Source organism: Carassius auratus, unplaced genomic scaffold (genome assembly GCF_003368295.1).
Source record: "Carassius auratus strain Wakin unplaced genomic scaffold, ASM336829v1 scaf_tig00020609, whole genome shotgun sequence".
Lineage (NCBI taxonomy): Eukaryota > Metazoa > Chordata > Actinopteri > Cypriniformes > Cyprinidae > Carassius > Carassius auratus.
In genome coordinates, this window is record NW_020525039.1 from 1 (window position 1) to 21,449 (window position 21,449).

The window sequence follows — 21,449 nt, forward strand, 5'->3', positions numbered from 1 at the left end:
AGCAAAAGTAACTTTTGCTAGAGGATGCACTATACATAAATTAAGGTATATGTCCGCTGTTTACAGTTCTTTGTTGAATTAATACCCTTTCCAACTCTTTTGAGCATAAACGCCATCTTATTTAATGAGAACTAGTTCCAGTCCCTAAGTGAAAAACACGAAACTGGTCTCGTGCTTACAAGAAATAGATGGCAGGGAATATTATTGGTTTCCTTTTGGGGAGTAAAACGGGGCTTTATCAATATTTTAAACATTATATAACAATTAGAAAATCAGGTATGCAGTTTTGTAAGGGGGTTATCAAATGTTTTGTTTATGCCATTTATTGCATCTTGTTAAAGAAAATTAGCAATATTCTAATGACCTGAATCTACACTGCAAGAACTATTCATAAAAATAATATAAATGTTAATAACATATTTCGGATTTTACCATGTATAAAGTAAACTTATTTTAGACATTCTTGTTTTGAAAGGGCTTTCCGGTGCTTTTGAATAATTACTGTTTTGTATGTTCTCTGAGGGAACTCATGATTTAAACAAAATGATCTAGATTTAAGGTTTATGATGAATACAAATAATAAATACATGGAGTTAAATATGGTTAAATATTACTTATCATTAGAGCCCAATATAATTGCCCTATAACAACCCGAGCAGTGGTGTGTATCCAACTTTTTCAAAGGATACATGTTAAATACTTGAACTTGGGGAATTAAAAGCCAAAATTTTGTTTGCATGAGATACTTTGTAACTTAACTGTTAATCACATGGGCCACATTTCTGATACTGTTTTACAAATAATAAACCAAATAAAGACTCGCTGTTTTTATATTCACAGACGGTTCGTCAGTCTTCATGTGCAAAATATGCAACTTGTTCTCTCCCAGTAAACCATTGCTGCTGTCTCATGTTACTGAGACTCACTCAAATGAAGGAGGGGATCCTGACTCTTTTATTATAGCACTTAAGCCTTTAACAACTCAGGAGCCACGAATTCAGGTTAAGGCAGCTTTGAACCCAGAAATCAACCTGTATTGGGCATTTTTTACGCAAATTAATAAGGTAATTAGAGACAGGCAGTTGCAATGTCAAGCTGATTTAAGCTTCATAATTTGAGCAAAGATGTATTATCTCACATTGTGTTAGAAGAAGGTTAAAAGCATTGGAAAAGAAGAATGTATTTTGGTTTAACTTGCAGAAGTTGTTTTGAAAAGAAAACGTGGAAGACCAAAAGGCTCTACTAAGAAAGTCCAACCAGAAAAGGTCCAGAAAATAACACCTAATCAGCAGGAGAAAGAGTCCACTGCGATACACCCGCTAGCCGGAGAGCCTAGTGAGGATGGCAGTGATCTGGAGTGCAAGAGATGCAATCGTGTATTCAGCAACAGAAGACAAATCTCCAAACACATTTGCTTTGTAGGACTGAAAGAGGCTGCTGAGGAAGAAGAGTATGGTACAAATTCAGGTTAATGTTGTAAGCTCTTCTACTTTCTGAACTGCCACACGTTTCACCTGTCAACTTTATTGCCCAGGTAATAATACTGATGCAAATAAAATCAGTGATGGAGAAGAGGAGAAAGAGAGGACACCAAAGAAAGCTCGAGCGATGCGGACAAGATAAGCCGTCCAGTGCAAAGGACCCAGAATCAGCAAGCGGCAACAAAAACCCTATTATTAGTGTGGTCCTTACTAATCACGAGGCCATGCCTGGTGAGATGTATTTGTGATGTCAGGTGTTCTAATAGTTAAGGGAAACATTTCAACTAACTAAGTTTTGCTTCATTGCAGGTGCCTCTAAAATAGTTCCTATCGAAGCAGCTCCAGCTGAACCATCCACCCAGACTGTTGCAGACGCAGGTTCCCAGGAGGGAGCGATGAAAAGGGGATACCAGGAATATGCCATTCAGCAAGCTGCTTATGAAGCACCCCTCAAATCAAACAGGTGACTATTTCATGGTTTTTCACATTTAGAACCTTAACTTTAGATTTACAAATCTAGTAAAATTGTTCAAGCACCAGAGGAGAGAATATTAAAACAGTATTCTGCCATTGTATAACTTAAGAAGCAATTACACTTCAGAGGGGGAACAAAGAAAAATGAAACAGAAGCAATTTGGAAATAAGGGAATTTTTGAATAGTGATTCCCAGATCAAGAGAAGTTAACAAAATCTTTCATACAGTGTATATATAGATTTAATATAGTAAATATAGATTTTTATAATTATGCAATAGCTAGAAAATTTATTATTTTATTTATATTAATTTATTTATTTAATATACTGCTAATATTTTTTTAATCACTAATCAAAATAGTTATGAAAATATTTCATTAAAGTAATAAAAAAGAAAAAGAAGTAATGAAAGTATTGGGAACAATTATGAAAATGCATATTGTTGCATTTGTACTGATCTTGTGAAATTTTTTGGTATATTGATATTAACAAATCATATCTCTCGATGTAGGTTAGGACAGACACAGCTTAAAATCTTCACATGTGAATACTGCAATAAAGTCTTCAAGTTCAAACATTCACTGCAGGCTCACTTAAGAATCCACACCAATGAGAAACCATTCAAGTGCCCGCAGTGTGACTACGCCAGCGCTATCAAGGCCAATCTTAGTGTTCATATACGGAAACACACCGGCGAGAAATTCAGCTGTGAGCTGTGCTCATTTAATTGCCTCAGTAAAGGACACCTCAAAGTGCACGTGGAGCGAGTGCACAAAAAGATCAAGCAGCACTGCCGATTCTGCAAGAAGAAATACTCTGACGTGAAGAACCTTCTTAAACACATCCGCGAGACTCACGACATGAGCGACAAGAAAGTACAGGACTCCTACAATGAGTACAGCCTCCAGACCAGGGAGGGCAAGAGACAGCTTCTGTACAACTGTCAAATATGCGACCGCAAGTTCAAGAACGAGCTTGAGCGTGACCGTCACATGATGGTTCATGGCAACAAGAGACCCTTCGGCTGCGAGCTATGCGATCACGGCTCAACCAAATTCCAAGCCTTGCAAGCCCACATCCGAAAGCATCCCTTCATCTACGTGTGTGCCGTTTGCCAGGAAAAGTTTGTCAGCTCTGTGCGGCTTAAGTCGCATCTCAGAGAGTTCCACCCGGAATCTGATGAACCCTCTGCTTTTGCAGACTCCATCAATTCCAGCTTTTGCTTGCTCAAACCAGGCGACGACATTCAGAAGGACATGTTGAATCAGGATGAGCTTAAGATCACAGAAGAGCTGTCGCAGCTCAACGCCCAGGAGCTGTTAACCACAGAAATGACTTGCTTGGGTCAAGAGGACCTTCAAACTCAATGCTCCGATAGTTTAGTGGTGGAGTCAGACCTTCTTGTACAGAACTCACAGGATGGAAATCCTGTTTCAGACAGTATGAATAAGATAGACACGTCTGCCGTAGCACAAACACAAGAGATGGTCTGTGAAGATGAAATCAATTCCCAAAGGCTTCAAGAGTGCTGTATGACAGAAGATCAGAATCCTGCTCAAGAAACTGCACCTTTGACGCCTGAAAAAACCCAAACGCACTCAGAGCAGCTAGTATCAAATGACACATTTCCTCAAACCGAGAAAGAGGTGATTGTGCCACAAACTAACGCCGATGAGGACTTACTCGGTTCAGAGCTAGAAGAAATATCTTCTTTCAAGCAGATTGTAGAGCAGATGCAAAAACGACAGCTGAACATGGAAGTTTTTGAACGGATCCGGAAAGTGTATGGAGACCTTGAATGTGAATACTGTGGTATGAATATTTAATATCTAATACAGGGGTGCCCAGTCCTGTTCCTAGAGATCCTATTATCTTGAAAAGTTTAGTTCTCTCAAATGACTGAACCGGCTAATCAAGATCTTCAGAAACTTGTTGTTAATTACAGACAGCCGTTTTGAGTAGGGTCAGAAATTAACTCACAGGTATTGGGTATCCCTGATCTATTATCTATTAATATCTCGCTTTTTTAAATAACACCTCCAACCCTAGTCTCCCTATAACTCTCTGTAATGGTTCCTCAACAGGGAAGCTTTTCTGGTATCAGGTGCACTACAATACGCATGTGCGAACGCACACCAAAGAGCACCTCCATTACTGTTCTCAGTGCAATTATTCCTCCATCACTAAAAACTGCCTGAAGCGGCATGTCATCCAGAGACACTCGGACATCCTGCTGAAGTGTCCCTCTGAAGGATGCCAGTACTGTACTCCTGACAAATACAAACTTCAGGCTCATCTCAAAACCCATTCGGACATTGTGAGTGTTGGTGGTCTTCTTATTCTTAAGATGTTGGTGAAATTGCTTCTTCGTCTGATCTTACGTCTTTCTCATCGTTAGATCAAACGAAGTTTTATATGCCCAGTATGTCAAGAGACTGTTCCCGAAGACAAAGTTAGAGCTCATATCAAAAGCAACCATCCGGGTAAGAACAAATAAAACACTGAAATGTCCCACAAGAGCCCTAAAGTAATGAATGTGCTGTTGCTGTATAGATGTGTCGCTGAACTACATCTCGGAAACGTTGGGACTACGTGTACATGTGAAAGGAGTGATCGGGAAACGAGCTTCCAAATGCCCGTACTGTGATTGCTTCTTCACAAGGAATGGGGCAGATCTTCAGCAGCACATATGGGCCCATGAAGGTGTTTTACTTACCGTGTTGTCAAACTTCACTTCAGTTAACTGTTTTAATGTACTGATTTTGATCTGTTCATGCCTCCAGGACTGAAACCGTACAAATGTTCACAATGTGATTATGCCTCAAGGAGTAAAAGCAACCTCAAAGCTCACATGAATAGACACAGTACTGAGAAAACACATCTTTGTGACCTCTGCGGAAAAAAGTTCAAGTCTAAATGCACTCTGAAAAGTCATAAGCTCATGCACACAGCAGACGGTGAGTCTCTTTCTTTGTATTTAAGACTGCATGCGGTGTTATTGGGACTCGTGAACCTAAAACAACAAGGGTTTCATAATCTGAAGTATTTCAGAAGTCAGAGAGAGCTCTAATGCCAAGTACGTTTACACACACAGGAATTTGTGTGTGTAAACACAGAAGCCTCCAGTGCAGAACAAAGTACAAACATACGTGAATTACACAGTTAGGTGAAATATAACACTAATATAAGAAAAACAGAAAATTAAATAATGCAATATGATACAGAAGTAGAAATATAGAGAAAAGGAGACATTGACTTCAGTCTTCAGTGCTCTTGGTGTTGGTTTTATATTCTGATCAGTGTTATATTATTACCACAGCTGTGGTGCATAATATTTTTGCTATAGATTTTTCAGGAAAATTTGATGAATAGAAAGTTAAAAAGAACCACTATTCATTTGAAATCTTTTCTACTTTTGATCACATCTCTGCTGAATAAAAGTATTAATTTCTATTTTAAAAAGTCATATTGATCCCAACATTTAAACGTGTGTGTTTATATAAATAAATTCTGCACCACTGTTGCATTTTGGAAATATATTTATGAACTTTATACAAATACATTTGACTTGATTTCTTTTTTCTCTTATATTCTAGTTTCAGTAGGAAATATGGATGTAATTTAATACAAAGTTAACAATTACATATAATAATAATTAATACAGTAATAATTAATTTTTTTGACACTATTTTAAAAACGTGCATTGGTGCATCGAGCACAATGAAGACAGGAAACTGTATTAAAGTAAATATGAATATTTGAGTTCATTTTGATTTCATGACTTAAGTGTTGCTTAACAAATACACTTTATTTAAATTTTACTGAAATATCAGTGGTTTTCATTATTTAGGTTCTTAATTCACAGCAAATCAAATCTGTTTTTTGTTTTGTTTTGTTTTTATGTTTTAGGAAAACAGTTCAGATGTACTGAGTGTGACTTCACTGCTGCACTGAGACCGCATCTCCTTCGTCACATGGAGCAGCATGCTTCTTTCAAAGTAACACAACAAAAGCCTTCTATTTTAGTTTTGTGTTGTCATGTGTCCCAAAACCACCACCAAAGCACAATGTTTTGCCTTTCACAGCCTTTCCGTTGTGCACACTGCCACTACTCGTGCAACATCTCAGGCTCTCTGAAAAGACACTATAACAAAAAACATCCCAACGCTCAGTATATCAATGCTGGAACAGGAGTGTCCTCTTCCGAAACTGTGATAGAGCAAGGCAAGTCCTTCCTCACCAGAATGAAACCAGCCTTAACTGCCCAACATATACATTGCTTTATTATTAGACGTACAGTGTTGCCTCAAACAGCGTCAGTAATTGAAAAGTGTGTGTGTGTGTGTGTGTGTGTGTGTGTGTGTGTTATCAGGTGGAGTCAAATGTCCTGTGTGCAATTACGTTTATGGCACTAAATGGGAAATGAACAGACATCTTAAGAGCAAACATGGTCTCAAAGTAGTGGAGACCGACAGTCTTGGTCTGAATCAATGGGAGGTGAGTAATATCATAATGAACTCAAATCATGTTTATTTATCAAATGCGTAAACAACAATAGAAGTTGACCCAAAGTGCTGTACGTCAATATTTAATAATAAATAATCTATTGATAGTAAACATAATTCACCCAAAAGTGATGAATCTGTCTTCATTTACTAAATTCATGACATTCCGAAACCATATGAATTTAGTTAAATTAAGATATTTTTTAGAAAAACCTGCAAGGTATTTGTCTCCCCTTGAAAGTCCAGTTAACATAAACTTAAAACATCCAAAAAGCAAAAAGTTAATGAACTAAATTCAATCTGTTCATAATTTAAAAAATGTGTATCTCTGCACAAGACTTGGATTAAACCGCTCGATTCGTATGGATTTTTTTAAAAAGATGCCTTTATGACCTTTTTGGATCTTCTAAGTTTTGGTTACCTGGACTTCAACAAAGGTGCAGAAACCTCCCAGGTTTCATTAAAAAATATCTTATCTTATGGGTTTGGAATGTATTTTCTTCCTGATAAAGCAGTGCATGATTGTTAAACGGTCTTAATTCATGTTCACCATATTCTTAACATGAGAATGAAATGCTACTAGACGTGTTTCTGATCTGTTCATTCAGGTAGTGGAGTCAGTGGAGGAGCCGGCCATGCAGTACCTTCACATAGCTGAGACTGAGGGTCCACGAGGAACAGAGACCGCTGTATCAGCTCTGCAGGACCTGCGCTTCAACACACAAAATGGTCAGAATCAACTGCCTCAAGTCTGGAGTTGTTGGATTTCTGTACAGTTCAGCTCTAAACTCCTGGTTGGTGTTCAGGTGTTGTGTCTGCGGCAGCGGGAGACAGACTAGACCCGGCGTCTGTCAACATCCTGCAGCAGATCATTGATCTGGGCTCAGAGAATCATGATGCTGCTGTGGCTTCTGTGGTTGCCATGGCTCCCGGTACAGTTACTGTTCTGGAGCAGGTACAGTTAACATGCATATCTGTGTACCGACAGACCTCTCTGCTTCTGGAGAGCTGCCCAAACTTATCTCATCTCATTTTATTGACTTCACAATACATCATCTACACTCTCTGCATTATGATTACTGCTTATGAATGGTCAGGTTTATTGCCTTGCTATCTTTGCTATCACTTTTATGACCATTTTAGTAACTCCCCATGATCAAATGATAGATGTGTGTTACATTAATAGTGTCTATATATTAATTTAAGGGGTCATGAGATATACTACAGTTATATTTACTACAGAAATAATACTTTTATGCAGCAAAAAGTTATTTTGAACTTTCTATTCATCAATGTATCCTGGAAAAAAATCATGGTCTTCAAAAAAATAATAAGGAATGTTTCTGGAACAACAAATCTGCACATCATGAATCATGTGACACTGCAGTAATGCCTGCTGAAAATTCAGCTTTGTCATCACAAAGAATACATTACATTTAAAAATATTTCATAACAGTTTATCTGTACTTTTGATTAAATAAATGCAGCATTGATAAGCATGAGAGACTTCTTTCAAAAACATTTTAAAGGGCTTACCGTCCCCAAACTTTTTGAACATTGGAGTACAATTCCCCCCTTGAAGTCCTTGAATCCTTTAATAATAAGAATGTTCTGTCCCATCATTCCAGGTGGAGCAGGAGGAGCCGCAGGCCAATCATGCCATGCTGATCCAGGATGCACTGCAGCAGGCCACAGTGGGCCTGGGAGAAGAGCACCACCTAGTGTTGTCTTCAGATGAAATGGAGGGCATCAAAACTGTTACAGTGTATACACAGGAAGACGCATCCCAGTTCATAGTCTATGTTCAGGAGTCTGTGCAAACTGAGGAGACCAGCACAGTATAGACCGTAGTAAGACCATACATATGGGGTTTAAAACTACTAGCTATCTAGTTCAAATGCTGTTCAAGTGTTCCGTTCTAATTTTACTTCTGCTATAGTTAATCCAGTCAGGTCTTGAGTGTATTATTGCAGCCATATATATGCTTATAGGGCCTTATCTTGCACAATTGTAAATAATCTGAAACAGTGGCAGTGAATAGCCAGCCTCATGCTACAAAAAAATTGTAATACAAAAAGATCAGTTAGTTTTAAGACCTAATCACAGTAAAGCCAGCTGCACATAACTAAGAATCTCTATTCTCTATTTTAGAAATGTGATTTTCTTTTTTTGTGTGCCTTCATTGTACGTATGTAACAGAGTTACTGTGTGACTCTGGACTTCTCCACACTTTTTATATAACGCTCCCATACAGTGTATGGCTGTCATTATAGTAAACTGAGTTATTTAATGGGGGGTGTTGTGTATTGTCGAGATACTTCATTAATTAATTTCATAAAATTTCATGATTTCATTTTTCATATCATTCATGATTTTGCAAGTAAATGAAACTCACTTTAAAACTGTGTATTACAGCATCAACTACACTGCCATTCAAACGGGTTATGGTAGGTGAGATGTTTGAAATTATTTCAAACGGTAATATTCAGAAATATTACAATGTAATATAACTTTATTGTAATATATTTTAAAATGTAATGGATTCCTTTGATGGCAAAGCTGAATTTTCCCCAAGCTCAGATTTTTTTATACACCACTAAATAACATAATATTGATTGCAACAGTTGCAAGTGACCAAAAGATGTGATTTCAGTGTATTCTGTTGTCTTCTTCCATCAACTCAGTGACCTGTATCCACCAGGGGCTGTCCTCATCCCCGTCCTGCTCCTCTTTGAAAATCCTTAGGAGTGATTTCATCATCCTTCATCCATTTGGACACTTTCTTTTTTTTCTCTCTGAGTTTCTGCTTCCTAACATCTGCGAGCATATCCAGCTGCTCTCGAGTCTCCTCTAGCAGCAGGACTCTGTGTGAGAGGGTCTCTTGCCCCCTTCTCCCGTTTACAAGCTTCAATCTGTTTGTACAGAGCCTCGTCATTGACACCAAACAAAACGACTCTTTTCTTGTCTTCAGATAAATCAGTTGCAGTTTGGACCTTTGGAAGATTAAACAAATTATTGTTTTTTTTTTACATTTATTAGAACTAAATTATTCTTACCCGACATCGTTGGTGGATAAATGATTAATGTTATCTTCATCTGGACCAAAATCTACTTTCTTGAGAAGGTTTTTAGTCTGATTAGGAAAAGACAAATAATAATATGTACAAACTATTCCATCTTGTTGTTACCTCAGTGACAGCAGAATATTGTTTGTCTCTGATAAAAACCACAGGAGGAACATTGCTAAGGATTTGGAGAGAGATCAGGAGGTGCCTGAAAAATACAATAAGCCCAATTATCATTAACTTATTAAAACAAAAGTAAAGCAGGCTAATGAAACATACATACGGTATGAAACATACATACATACATATATATATATATATATATATATATATATACACACACACACACACACACACAATAATTCTTACCTGAAGAAGAGATTCATCCCATCGTTTTGTCCTGTAAAGAACGATAATGTAACTCATGCAACTTTATAGTCCAAACTGGCGTAACCTTGTTTATTATATCTTAACTATACAAAACGGAGACTGACTTCTTTTTTGGCAGGCATCTTCATCAGTTCATTGGTTGCAGACAGACAGGCTGAGCTATGAGTCCTACTTTCTTTCAGCTTAACAGGCCAGGACCAGCGCTCTCTCCCCTGTTGTGCTGTCATTTTATAGATCATGCTTGTTAATGCAGTCGTACACTGGCTAAATGTGCATTCTTGAACAAACAACTCTTCTGACAGTCAACAACATGATCACCAGCTTAGTGTATCCTTGCACCCACGCGTTACAGGTCTAGAATCAACTGCGGGTGAAGTATTTGAAGTCGTATCTCAGGTTAATTTTCCCGACAGGGATTTAAATGGCTTTATTTAGGATTTATAAACCGTGAACCAAAACAACCAGCTAAGAGGTGAATCTCAACATTACAAACTTTAATTTAAAGCAAATATTTATATTTGAAATTCAGAAAAAAGACAGATGTATATATTTGGTTCTGAGTTAAAGATTTCTCTGCAGAATCACTGGTTAGGTACAAACCCGATTCCAAAAAGTTTGGACTGTACAAATTGTGGCTAAAAAAGGAATGGAATAATTTACAAATCTCATAAACTTATATTTTATTCACAATAGAATATAGATAACATATAAAATGTTGAAAGAGAGACATTTTGAAATGTCATGCCAAATATTGGCTTGTTTTGGATTTCATGAGAGCTACACATTCCAAAAAAGTTGGGACAGGTAGCAATAAGAGGCCGGAAAAGTTAAATGTACATATAAGGAGCAGCTGGAGGACCAGTTTGCAACTTATTAGGTCAACTGGCAACAGGATTGGGTATAAAAAGAGCCTCTCAGAGTGGCAGTGTCTCTCAGAAGTCAAGATGGGCAGAGGATCACCAATTCCCCCAATGCTGTGGCGAAAAATAGTGGAGCAATATCAGAAAGGAGTTTCTCTGGGAAAAATTGCAAAGAGTTTGAAGTTATCATCATCTACAGTCTACTGGAACAATCTCTGTGCGTAAGGATCAAAGCTGGAAAACCATACTGGATCCCCGTGATCTTCGGGGCCTTAGATGGCACTGCATCACATACAGGAAATCACAACTTGGGCTCAGGAATACTAGCAGAAAGCATTGTCAGTGAACACAATCCACTGTGCAATTCCCCATTACTGGCTAAAACTCTATAGGTCAAAAAAGAAGCCATATCTAAAGATGATCCAGAAGCGCAGGCGTTTTCTCTGGGCACAGGCTCACTTAAAATGGACAGTGGCAAAGTGGAAAACTGTTCTGTGACGAATCAAAATGTGAAGTTCTTTTTGGAAAACTGGGACACCATGTCATCCGGACTAAAGAGAACAAGGACAACCCAAGTTGTTATCAGCGCTCAATTCAGAAACGTCATCTCTGATGGTATGGGGTTACATGAATGCGTGTGGCATGGGCAGCTTACACATCTGGAAAGGCACCATCAATGCTGAAAGGTATATCCAAGTTCTAGAACAACATATGCTCCCATCCAGACATCGTCTCTTTCAGGGAAGACCTTGCATTTTCCAACTTGACAATGGCAGACCACATACTGCATCAATTACAACATCATGGCTGCGTAGAAGAAGGATCCAGGTATTGAAATGGCCAGCCTGCAGTCCAAATCTTTTTACCCATAGAAAACATTTGGCGCATCATAAAGAGGAAGATGCGACAAAGAAGACCTAAGACATTTGAGCAACTAGAAGCCTGTATTGAGTAAACCACACACCTGTAATATTTAGTCATGTTTATTCCAAGAGGCAAAATACAACTGAAAAGTTTAAATAGGACACAGAGGCACTTGTCTTTTTTCATTGTCTGAAATGATTACAGTGTATTTTATGAAGCACAAAACAAAAAAAACATGACAACACCATAAAGTGCCCCTTTTCTGTGATACAGCAATGAAATGCAGCCTAATTTGCCATTTAATAGTTTTAACTAAATCTTAATTTTCTGTACAGTTCTAATATAAAATGTTAGATGCAGAACTATTACACTACAGATATCCCCAAATGTATATTACACGTCCACAAAAAGAAAAAAGTATTACTTCAATTGAGTGTTTCCTTACAATAAAGATATGTAAAAAAAAAAAAAAACTTTTTTAACGTCATCATATGACCTATACACAACAAAAATACAAAAACAGAGTGTAGAGTCTTCTCAGTCTTGCTGTACATTCCCATTTTTCAAATTTAATAATAACGAAAGGCAAACCTTCTTCTTCTAACAATTTGTTTATCCATGTTTACAGAGGCCATACCTCTGGGATGAAGAGAGCATCTTACATTTCACTTACATCCTCTTGTTTAACAGTTATCCCTGGAATAAAGAGACCATCTTCCATTTCATTCACATACTCTTCTTTAATGGTTACTGGTATCGCAGGAAAGAAGAGGTCATGTGTAATTTCAGTCGTGTCTTCTTTTTTAACTGTTACTGGTGCCGCAGGAAAGAAGAGGTCATGTGTAATTTCAGTCGTGTCTTCTTTTTTAACTGTTACTGGTGCCGCAGGAATGAAGAGGTCATGTTTAATTTCAGACGTGTCTTCTTTTTTAACTGTTACTGGTTCTGCGGGAATGAAGAGGTCATGTTTAATTTCAGTCGTGTCTTCTTTTTTAACTGTTACTGGTTCTGCGGGAATGAAGAGGTCATGTTTAATTTCAGTCGTGTCTTCTTTTTTAACTGTTACTGGTTCTGCGGGAATGAAGAGGTCATGTTTAATTTCATTCATGTCTTCTTTTTTAACTGTTACTGTTTCCGCGGGAATGAAGAGGTCATGTTTAATTTCAGTCGTGTCTTCTTTTTTAACTGTTACTGGTGCCGCAGGAATGAAGAGGTCATGTTTAATTTCAGACGTGTCTTCTTTTTTAACTGTTACTGGTTCTGCGGGAATGAAGAGGTCATGTTTAATTTCAGTCGTGTCTTCTTTTTTAACTGTTGCTGGTGCTGCAGGAATGAAAAGATCATGTTTAATTTCAGTCGTGTCTTCTTTTTTAACTGTTGCTGGTGCTGCAGGAATGAAGAGGTCATGTTTAAATTCAGTCGTGTCTTCTTTTTTAACTGTTACTGGTGCTGCAGGAATGAAGAGGTCATGTGTAATTTCATTCACGTCCTTTTTTTTAACTGTTACTGGTGCTGCAGGAATGAAGAGGTCATGCGTAATTTCATTCACATCCTTTATTTTAACTGTTACTGGTGCCGCGGGAATGAAGAGGTCATGTTTAATTTCATTCACGTCCTTTTTTTTAACTGTTACCTGTGGAACGAGGCCACCATGTTGCACCTCATTCAAGACTTTTTTTTTAACAGGCTTTACTTCTGGAATGAAGAGATTGTGCTTCAGCTTGCTCACTTCCATCATTTTGAACCCGAGACGTACACAAACCCTCTTCTTCTGAATTGCTTTCAAGCATTTGGTGAGCTTGCTGTTAAAGTGAGCCTTTACGTCAGCCTTGTTTATCCACAAACGGGAGGCTAGCAGTTCGATTTCAGTCTTCGTCACGTATGGCTTCCTGTGAAAGTACTGCGAAAGGAAGTCTTTCCTGTCCTCGAACGATGTCATCTCCATTCCCATTGGTTCCAAGACGAGCTTGACTGGAGTTGCAGGGACTTCTACCTCTGGAGCTTTCGAGTTCCTTCTCCTGCTCTTCGGAGTGATTACTTCCTTCTTTGGCTTGACAAATTCAAGGCCTGTCTGACATGCCACGTCTGAAGAACTGGCCGTCTGAGGAGAATTACATGAATCGCCATCATCACGTTCTGTTGTATCTGGATTCAGTTGCTTTTCTGCTTCCTTGATGGCTTTGGGTGCACAACGGCACCGTTGCACGTGAGTGGAGATTGTTTTCGGTGTCGATTTTTCAGTATACACCCCAAAGCAATATATGCATTTGTATGCAGGCGTTTTTAGTATTGCATGAATGGTGGGAACGATGTGGTGTTTTGTTTGAAGATGACGCTCATAGTCCTCAAAGTTCTGGAGCTTTACTTGGCAAAATGGGCAGGCGGTAGGGGTCGTTTTCAACGTGGTTGCGTATTCTGCCTTGTCTGGATACATTTTTATGTATAGCTTATCTTGAGAGCTGGTAACCAGTGCAAGGTTGAGCTCTCGGTTGTCAAGAAGATCTTTGGGCACATCTGTGTTTATATTGAAAGTGTTGAACACGAGGTTCCCCTCGTCGTCACAGTCGAGACTAAACTGTTGTTTAATGAAATGCCGATTTTCCTTGATCTTCAAACTGTGCTCTTTGTTGGTGTGCTCCATGATCTGCTTGAAAGAGTAGAACATCTGAGGGCAGAAAAGACACTTCAAGCCATGCAACAAATGCTGGAAGATCCCCTGCTCTGTTAGTAAAATCTTGCACCTCAGGCACTTGACAGTGTGATCGTCATGTTTCTTCAAAAACGGCGCGAGCACAGCCAACTCATTCGGGACAGAATGTCTATATATCGCCCTCGGAACTGTTGATTTGAGACCCTTGGGCACCACAGCTGAATTTGTAGGTTGGCTGATCTGGTTTTGTGATAAAACCGCTTGACCGGGACCACCGTTGACGGGAACCGTGACTTGAACGGGCGCTAGAGTGAAGGTTGGGACACCGTTGACATTGTTGCCTGTAGGAATGAGATGCACTGACTGCGGAGCTATGAGGGGAGCTCTGGGAACTGACTGGTTTAGCTGAAGACCTTGAGTGACAAGAAATGGTGACCGAACACCCATTTCGCCTGGGAGGTTAACCTGAACGCCAGGCGGAAGAAGAACCTGCTGTGCTTGATTGGTCTGCGGTAGCCTGGGCATGGCCATAGTGATGGGTACTGTCTTGGGTGCGCCTTGCGGCATGTTTGGCATCTTCATATTAATCGGCTTCACTACTGGAGAGGTAGGCAGGACTTGTGGCATCCTGCTGGGGGACTGCGGATGTTGAACAGGCGTGCCTGACAGTAAAGCTTGCGTTTGTGGGGACAGAAACATCTGCCCTGCACCAGGAGAGCAAAACAAAGCAGTCGTGTTGCTTGGGCCGGCCAGAAGAACAGTACCGTTTCCATTTGTGTGTTGCATCTGCCCATAGTTCGGCCTTGCGAGCAACGTGACCTGTTGCATTGCTTTTGGTGCAAAGTTTAGCAGATTCTGTAGTCCAGCCATTTGGTTTGTGCAGTCTTTTTCGATTATACAAGCCATTATTTGCCAGTGCAGCTCTTTGTGTTTCTCTGAACTCAAAATGTGATACAGTAAATGTTCAATGGTCTCTGCAGGAAGTTTGCACACTTTGCAGTGATATTTCACTGATGCGCCGTCATGTATCTGCTCACCATCAGTCTTTTGCTTACTGTCCAAGCTTAGTCCAAAGTAGCGATCCAGCATCGCAGTATAGTGGTTTACCAAGACGTGCTTCTTCATCACGTATAGTAAAGAGTCATGATAGCCGCAGATTGTGCACCTGTATCTGTCATCGGCAGCATCAGCAGAAACTGTAACTGACACGGTTTTCGGTGTGCGGGCCAAAGTGTGGCTAGGCTTGCTGTGAAGAGGTATACGATGGGTTTTTGACGCCAGCATGTGGAAAAACTGAATGTGTTGCTCTGTGACTTTCGGAGAGCTGACAAATGGGCAGTAGGGGCATATTAACAAACAGGCCACATCCAGATCATTCCAGTGACAGCGATGTATGTGACTTCTGAATGTGGGTATTGACCGGCTGGAGTACCAACACAGACTGCAGCACAGAGTTTGGCTCCGGTATGGATACTGAGGAACAAAAGTAATATTGTGATAAATAAGAGGTGAAATAACATTTGCAAATAGTGTAAAGTGTAAAAAAAAATATATGTTTTTCAAAATTAAGTTTAATCACTGCCTTTCTTTAATAAAATAATAAAATAAAATGAATGCAGTTTTTTTTACAGTGCAACATATGTCATGTACATAATCACCTTTTTTTTCTTTTTGCCAACATGACCATCAGTAAAATCATCCCATTCGGTGTTGTCAAAACTTGCATCACCAGCATCAAAACATTTGTATGTCTGTTGGAAATAATGAACATTTAATTAGCAGAAATAATGACTTTCGTGTAAGTTATAAAGTTATTAAAATTACATCTGTCATTGTTCTAAACTCACTTAAAGGGGGGATGAAATGCTATTTCATGCATACTGAGTTTTTTACACTGTTAAAGAGTTGGATTCCCATAGGGATGCACCGAAATGAAAATTCTTGGCCGAAACCGAAAACCGAAAAAGAGAAAACCAAGGCCGAAAACCCGAAACCGAAACACCAAAAGAAATTATGCCAATTATTAGTACCATTGCATTTATTGCTATGACCGTGTACTAACTTTACTAAAATTAAGACATTGCAATTGCATAAATTAATATTAAAGTTTCAAAGATAATTACAATTACATAACTTATTTAAAAAAAAAACATAAAAATACATAATTACAAATGATGCAAATATTTATTAAGCACATTGCAACAATGCACAGTATAAAATAAAATTCAAACAAATAATTTATCCCACTCATGTGTATATTTAATAACAATGTACAGGCCTACTGGCCTGCAGAAAGGTTTTAAAATGAACAGTTCTCTCATAAAAACAAAGTGCATTTAGGTGAAGTGCATTTGAAATTTTTCTATGTAGGACTAGAAAGTGCATTACTTCTCCAGTTGGCAAGACTGTTATCACTTCTGGGGATGGGGACTTCAGACAGATAACCATCTAGCTGTTGAGCAGTTGAGCTTGCCTGACATTTGAGAAATATTTGAGAGAGTGTATTTAAATAGGGCCAGGGCATAAATAAACATTTTTATCAAATTAAAGCAGAAATCTAGCAGAAAATCTAGCATAAATATGGCTACAATCTGATATTATGTATGTATATATGTTTGTGTGTGTGTGTTTGTGTATATATCTTATATATAGTAGCCTAAGATCAAAATAGCCAACGTATTATTATTATTTGAGGCACTTTCTTGCAGAATTCCACTGAACATATCAGACAGCGATGGTGCATGCCACTCATCTGGTGCAGAGACCAGTCTTTTTTTCTGCGCTCTGATCTGTCTCCTGCGCTTGGCGCTTCTCCGTCTCCACGCGGGTTCTCCGCATCCAGCGCGGCCTGGATCATTTCTCGTGCGCGCTGCCTTATTTCCGCATCTAAGTAATGGTCTTTATAACGCGGATCAAGCACATTCGCGATGAAGTGCAGAGGTTCCGAAAAGATCTCAGTGAGACGTGTGCTAACAGACTCTATAAGACTGTACTTTTCTTTGTTTTTACTTCGTGGTCCGTCTTAATTTCTTTGTTAGGAGACGTTTTAGTGCTGCGAATAAAGGAATACGAAGAGAGAGAATGTTCTCACTGGTGTTAAGTGAATGTCGCGTGGAGCTCGTGGTCTGCGCTTTGCAGGTGCACGTGCAGGTCGCGGTTTCTGTTTGCGTCATCACAACATTTCGGCCGTGTTGTTTCGGTGATAAAAGTCTATCGGCCGAAAACCGAAAAGGCCATTTTCGGCCGAAAATTTTCGGTGGCCGAAATTTCGGTGCATCCCTAGATTCCCATGCTAAACATGGACAAAGTTTCAAAAATTAAGTTGTACGTTTGAAGGAGTATTTCTGTTCCAAAAATACTCCTTCCGGTTTGTCACAAGTTTCGGAATGTTTTTTTCGAGTATGGCTCTGTGTGACGTTAGATGGAGCGGAATTTCCTTATATGGGTCCTAAGGGCACGTCTGCCGGAAGAGCGCGGGCTCCCGTAGAGCAGAGCACTGAGAGGCTGAGCACAGACAATCACTGATCAGAGCGAGAGCGTCGTGAAGACAACCCTGCACAGATTACCAAAGAAAAGGGACCAGTGGATGGAGTTTATTTTTACAGAGCATCAACAGAGTTGTGCAAGTGTTTGTGTTTGTTCCCTGCATTTCGAAGATGCTTGTTTTACAAACAAGGCCCAGTTTGACGACGGATTTGCGTATCGTTTATTTCTTAAGGATAATGCAATCCCAACGAAAAAGGGTCACGATCGTGTGTTGGAACCGCAGGCGGTGAGTAAAACTGCTTAAAATATCTCTGCCTTCTTGTTAGTGCGTCCGCCTCCCATGCCGGAGAGCCGGGTTCGAGCCCCGCTCGGAGCGAGTCGTTGCTGCTGCTGCTCTCATTCAGTTTCAGCCTCGGGATCTGATTCTGGATCATAAATAAACGGTTAGCCATGGTTTGTTTTGGATGATGGTTTTTTTCCTCAAGGTAATGTCACAGCTTCCAAACGCTCTCAACGCAAAAGCCTACTGGCGCTCGTGATTCTTTAGCTCCACCCACACGTCACGCCTCCAGCCGGTCGTGTTTTTCCGGGAAAAATTGGTACAGACTATCTTTCTCTTATGAATATAATAAAACTAAATACTTTTTGGAGTTATGAAGGATGCAGTACTACTCTATAGGTACTCAAGATTAACAGGGTATTGAGTGAAAACGAGCATTTCACCCCCCCTTTAAACTAAATCTAAACATGGATAGAAATGGGCATTCACAGTTATCAATATCAATTAACACTGATAAAAAATAAAAATCACTAATATCAGCCAAAAAATCATTGTGCCTTCGCATAATTTTTATTAAGTACAAATTTAAATATCATAACTCAATCTTCTGGTGAAATGTCTCCTCTCTGGTTACATACGCCAGACTTCTCCAATAATACGGTCTGCTTAAACTCTGCCTCTTCCTTATAATCGACTGCAAGCTTTTATTTTTCTTCAATAAACTATTCATTTGATTAACTTCCATTGCATTGAAACTTTAACAATAGTTTCTGAAAATTTGAGAATATCTTTTTATTTTTTTTTTCAATATCTTTCTTTTGTCTTTTGCTGTGATAGTTTGTACGGTTCTTTGAAATAACTAAAATAATTAGGTCATAATGAATTTTAATGCAGTTAAATAAGAACTGCCTGGAGTGACTTCAGGCTGTAAAGTGCATGACTTGACTACTCTGCACATTAGAACGTCTGACAGCCAATCAGAAACAAGCATTAAACAGACGCCGGTGTAAACAACATCATTACTACAGTAACCTACCTCCAATAAATCTTGACACTGCTGCATCCCGATGTCACACAAAATACTTTTGACGCGTTTTCTTGGACGTCTTAGTTTTGTCAGGTTCTTCACTGGAATTTGATACATTTTGCTGATCCTGAAAATGAAAACAAGAATGATACGAAACGCTCAACAGCCTGTCAAATGCACTGCGCTTTCAAACACCCAATTCAGTCTGTTTATTTGGCGAGAATCTAAAGCAGGTTTAAGAGAACTCTAAATTAACTGATTGTTGAGGCCTATAACATAGTTATAATAAATATAGCAAGGTGTAACTATGCAACGTTACCTAAGGTCTGCATTTCAAACCATCCTCGGACATGTCGTTATATATTTTTTTAAGAAGTTATGCATTTTAAGTAGTTTTAAGGCAAGAAAGACCTACATATGTCATTAATTATCCAAACTGCATTAATGAGGTCTATTCTAAACCCGTGTCTACCTTTCTGTATTCACGCACAGAGCTGCGACTGACTGGAGGGATGTCTGCGACTCTGCGTGCGTCCGTTTTCTTCCGGCGTCACTGGAAGGCGCGCGGTACGGAATCGGCTACTTCATCGAATGATCCATCCGGGCTGCGCTCACTCCGCGTGCCTTATTGCCCTGGCGATCGTCTGCTAAAATATCTGACCACAGCGCAGGATTGCCCACTTTGATTTTATCTCACTAAACCATCACCCCACAAAAACATGGCGTACAGGAAGACGGGAAGTGACGTTTTCTGATTTACATATTGCATAGTGCAGATCCACCAATGGGAGAAAGGTGGGCTGATCTTGCAAAGTTGATCAGTTGTGATAGTCATTGGTGCATGGAATTAACCATAAGTCCATGGCTGTGGTCTTCACCTGTGAGGGATCTAGACACACCTGTGGCTCAGCTCCTTCAGAGGAGCCTTTATGGGAAGATGGATTGATGGATTCAAGTATGACATGGTGAGAAATTATGTGCAGGTAATAGGAGTGTTGCTTGTTGTCTATTATAGTATGCAGCAGGGGCGTCGCTAGGCCCTTTTTAGGGGGGCTTCAGCCCCCCTAAACTTATGCCCAGCCCCCCTAAAAATTATTTGATTAATTAATTAGTGATCGCTTCAGTCCCCTTTAAAAACTCATTTGAGACGGTGGCAAGCTGCATCAAGTTCCGGCTCCTCCCCTTATCTGAGTCTGCATGGATTCAGCGCGTTTTTCAATCCACAGGGGCGCCGAGCAGAGCGAACATCAGAGAGTACAAGGTGTGTGTGTGTGTGTGTGTGTGTGCGTGTGCGCGTGTGTGCGTGCGTGCGTGTGTGCGTGCGTGCGTGTGTGCGTGTGGTGTGTGTGTTCTCGCATCCAATACCAGTACGTCTTCGCTGCGTTCACTTTCAGCCTTCATCACAGTGTGACAGATTTTTTTTTTCTTCCAACAAAAATGAAGCGATTAACACCCATGAAAACATACTTTAGAAAACGATCATGATTTATTTTAATTTACTTTTTGAAATTGAAAACATATTATTGTGTATTTCGGCATTACATTATGCAGCCATGCAAAATAAATTATTAACGACACACATCATTGTCTGAAAGTACTAAATGGCACAGAGAGAGAAACATCATGTGGAGATATTTTGTTTTCTATTATTAAACATAATTTTGTATTAAGTAATAATTAATCATTAGTGTATCATGATACATATATTAGAGTAAGAGTAGGCTAAAGGGATCTGTGATTTTTTTTTTTTTTTTTTTAAGTAATTGATTTATAGAAGTGGCAAATTGATAATGATGTTATTTTTAATAAATATAAATAAATATAGAACAGATTAAACATATTGCCAATAGACAATTACATTAATACATGTTTTGTCTATATTCTTAATGAATATTAGCTGGCTAGTTAAATGATTTGAAATGAAATAAATGTTCAGGGGCTGACTTGATGTATAACCAACCGTATTGTTGATTATAAAGGCTAAAAAGCTAAAAATTAATAATAATAATAATAATAATAATAAAATATAATAATTTATATTTCATTGTAGATGGATATACAACATTTTTTTTGTCGTGCGGGAGTAGTTCTGCAAATGAGCAACAGTCAGGTGAGAATAGAACAGACAGCCTCACACACACACACACACACAATACCACTGTGTTCCCAAGATTCATTGCAGTCATTGAACCCTTATGTTGTTTTAATTTTCTGCCAATTTCCACGTACATTTCATAAGAAAAAGCAGTGGTATCATCAAAGGATAAACATGAATGTCCTAATACTGAATCAGGAAGTCTTTATTGTAAAACAAATAAAATAAAAAAATAAAAAAATCTACATTCCCAATTCAAAATTTTCCAGTGA

At 39.0% G+C, this 21,449-nt stretch overlaps 2 protein-coding genes and 1 long non-coding RNA gene across 3 annotated transcripts; 2 read left to right on the forward strand and 1 right to left on the reverse strand.

Annotated features, from left to right (window-relative positions):
- The first annotated feature begins 1 nt into the window (after position 1).
- LOC113076512 (uncharacterized) lies at positions 2 to 1,616 on the forward strand. The gene is made up of 4 exons (XR_003281194.1): positions 2 to 45; positions 841 to 1,001; positions 1,201 to 1,455; positions 1,535 to 1,616. It is a non-coding gene; the product is annotated as an uncharacterized LOC113076512 (long non-coding RNA).
- Positions 1,617 to 1,618: 2 nt separating this feature from the next.
- On the forward strand, positions 1,619 to 8,812 carry LOC113076511 (zinc finger protein ZFAT-like; the record flags this gene model as incomplete). The annotated part of the gene is made up of 13 exons (XM_026249205.1): positions 1,619 to 1,712; positions 1,791 to 1,944; positions 2,467 to 3,767; positions 4,040 to 4,272; positions 4,354 to 4,438; positions 4,509 to 4,658; positions 4,739 to 4,912; positions 5,865 to 5,953; positions 6,041 to 6,179; positions 6,328 to 6,452; positions 7,069 to 7,189; positions 7,267 to 7,415; positions 8,089 to 8,812. Coding segments are annotated over 13 exons (3,030 nt in total), but the record flags the coding sequence as incomplete, so codon positions are not given.
- A 2,930-nt stretch (positions 8,813 to 11,742) lies between these two features.
- Positions 11,743 to 19,981, reverse strand: LOC113076514 (activity-dependent neuroprotector homeobox protein 2-like). The gene is made up of 4 exons (XM_026249206.1): positions 19,555 to 19,981; positions 19,092 to 19,209; positions 15,948 to 16,040; positions 11,743 to 15,762 (listed from the first exon to the last, which is right to left on the reverse strand). Exons 2-4 carry the CDS (start codon positions 19,197 to 19,199, stop codon positions 12,298 to 12,300), a joined length of 3,666 nt encoding a protein of 1,221 aa, XP_026104991.1. The 5' UTR covers positions 19,200 to 19,209; positions 19,555 to 19,981; the 3' UTR covers positions 11,743 to 12,297.
- Positions 19,982 to 21,449: the final 1,468 nt, after the last annotated feature.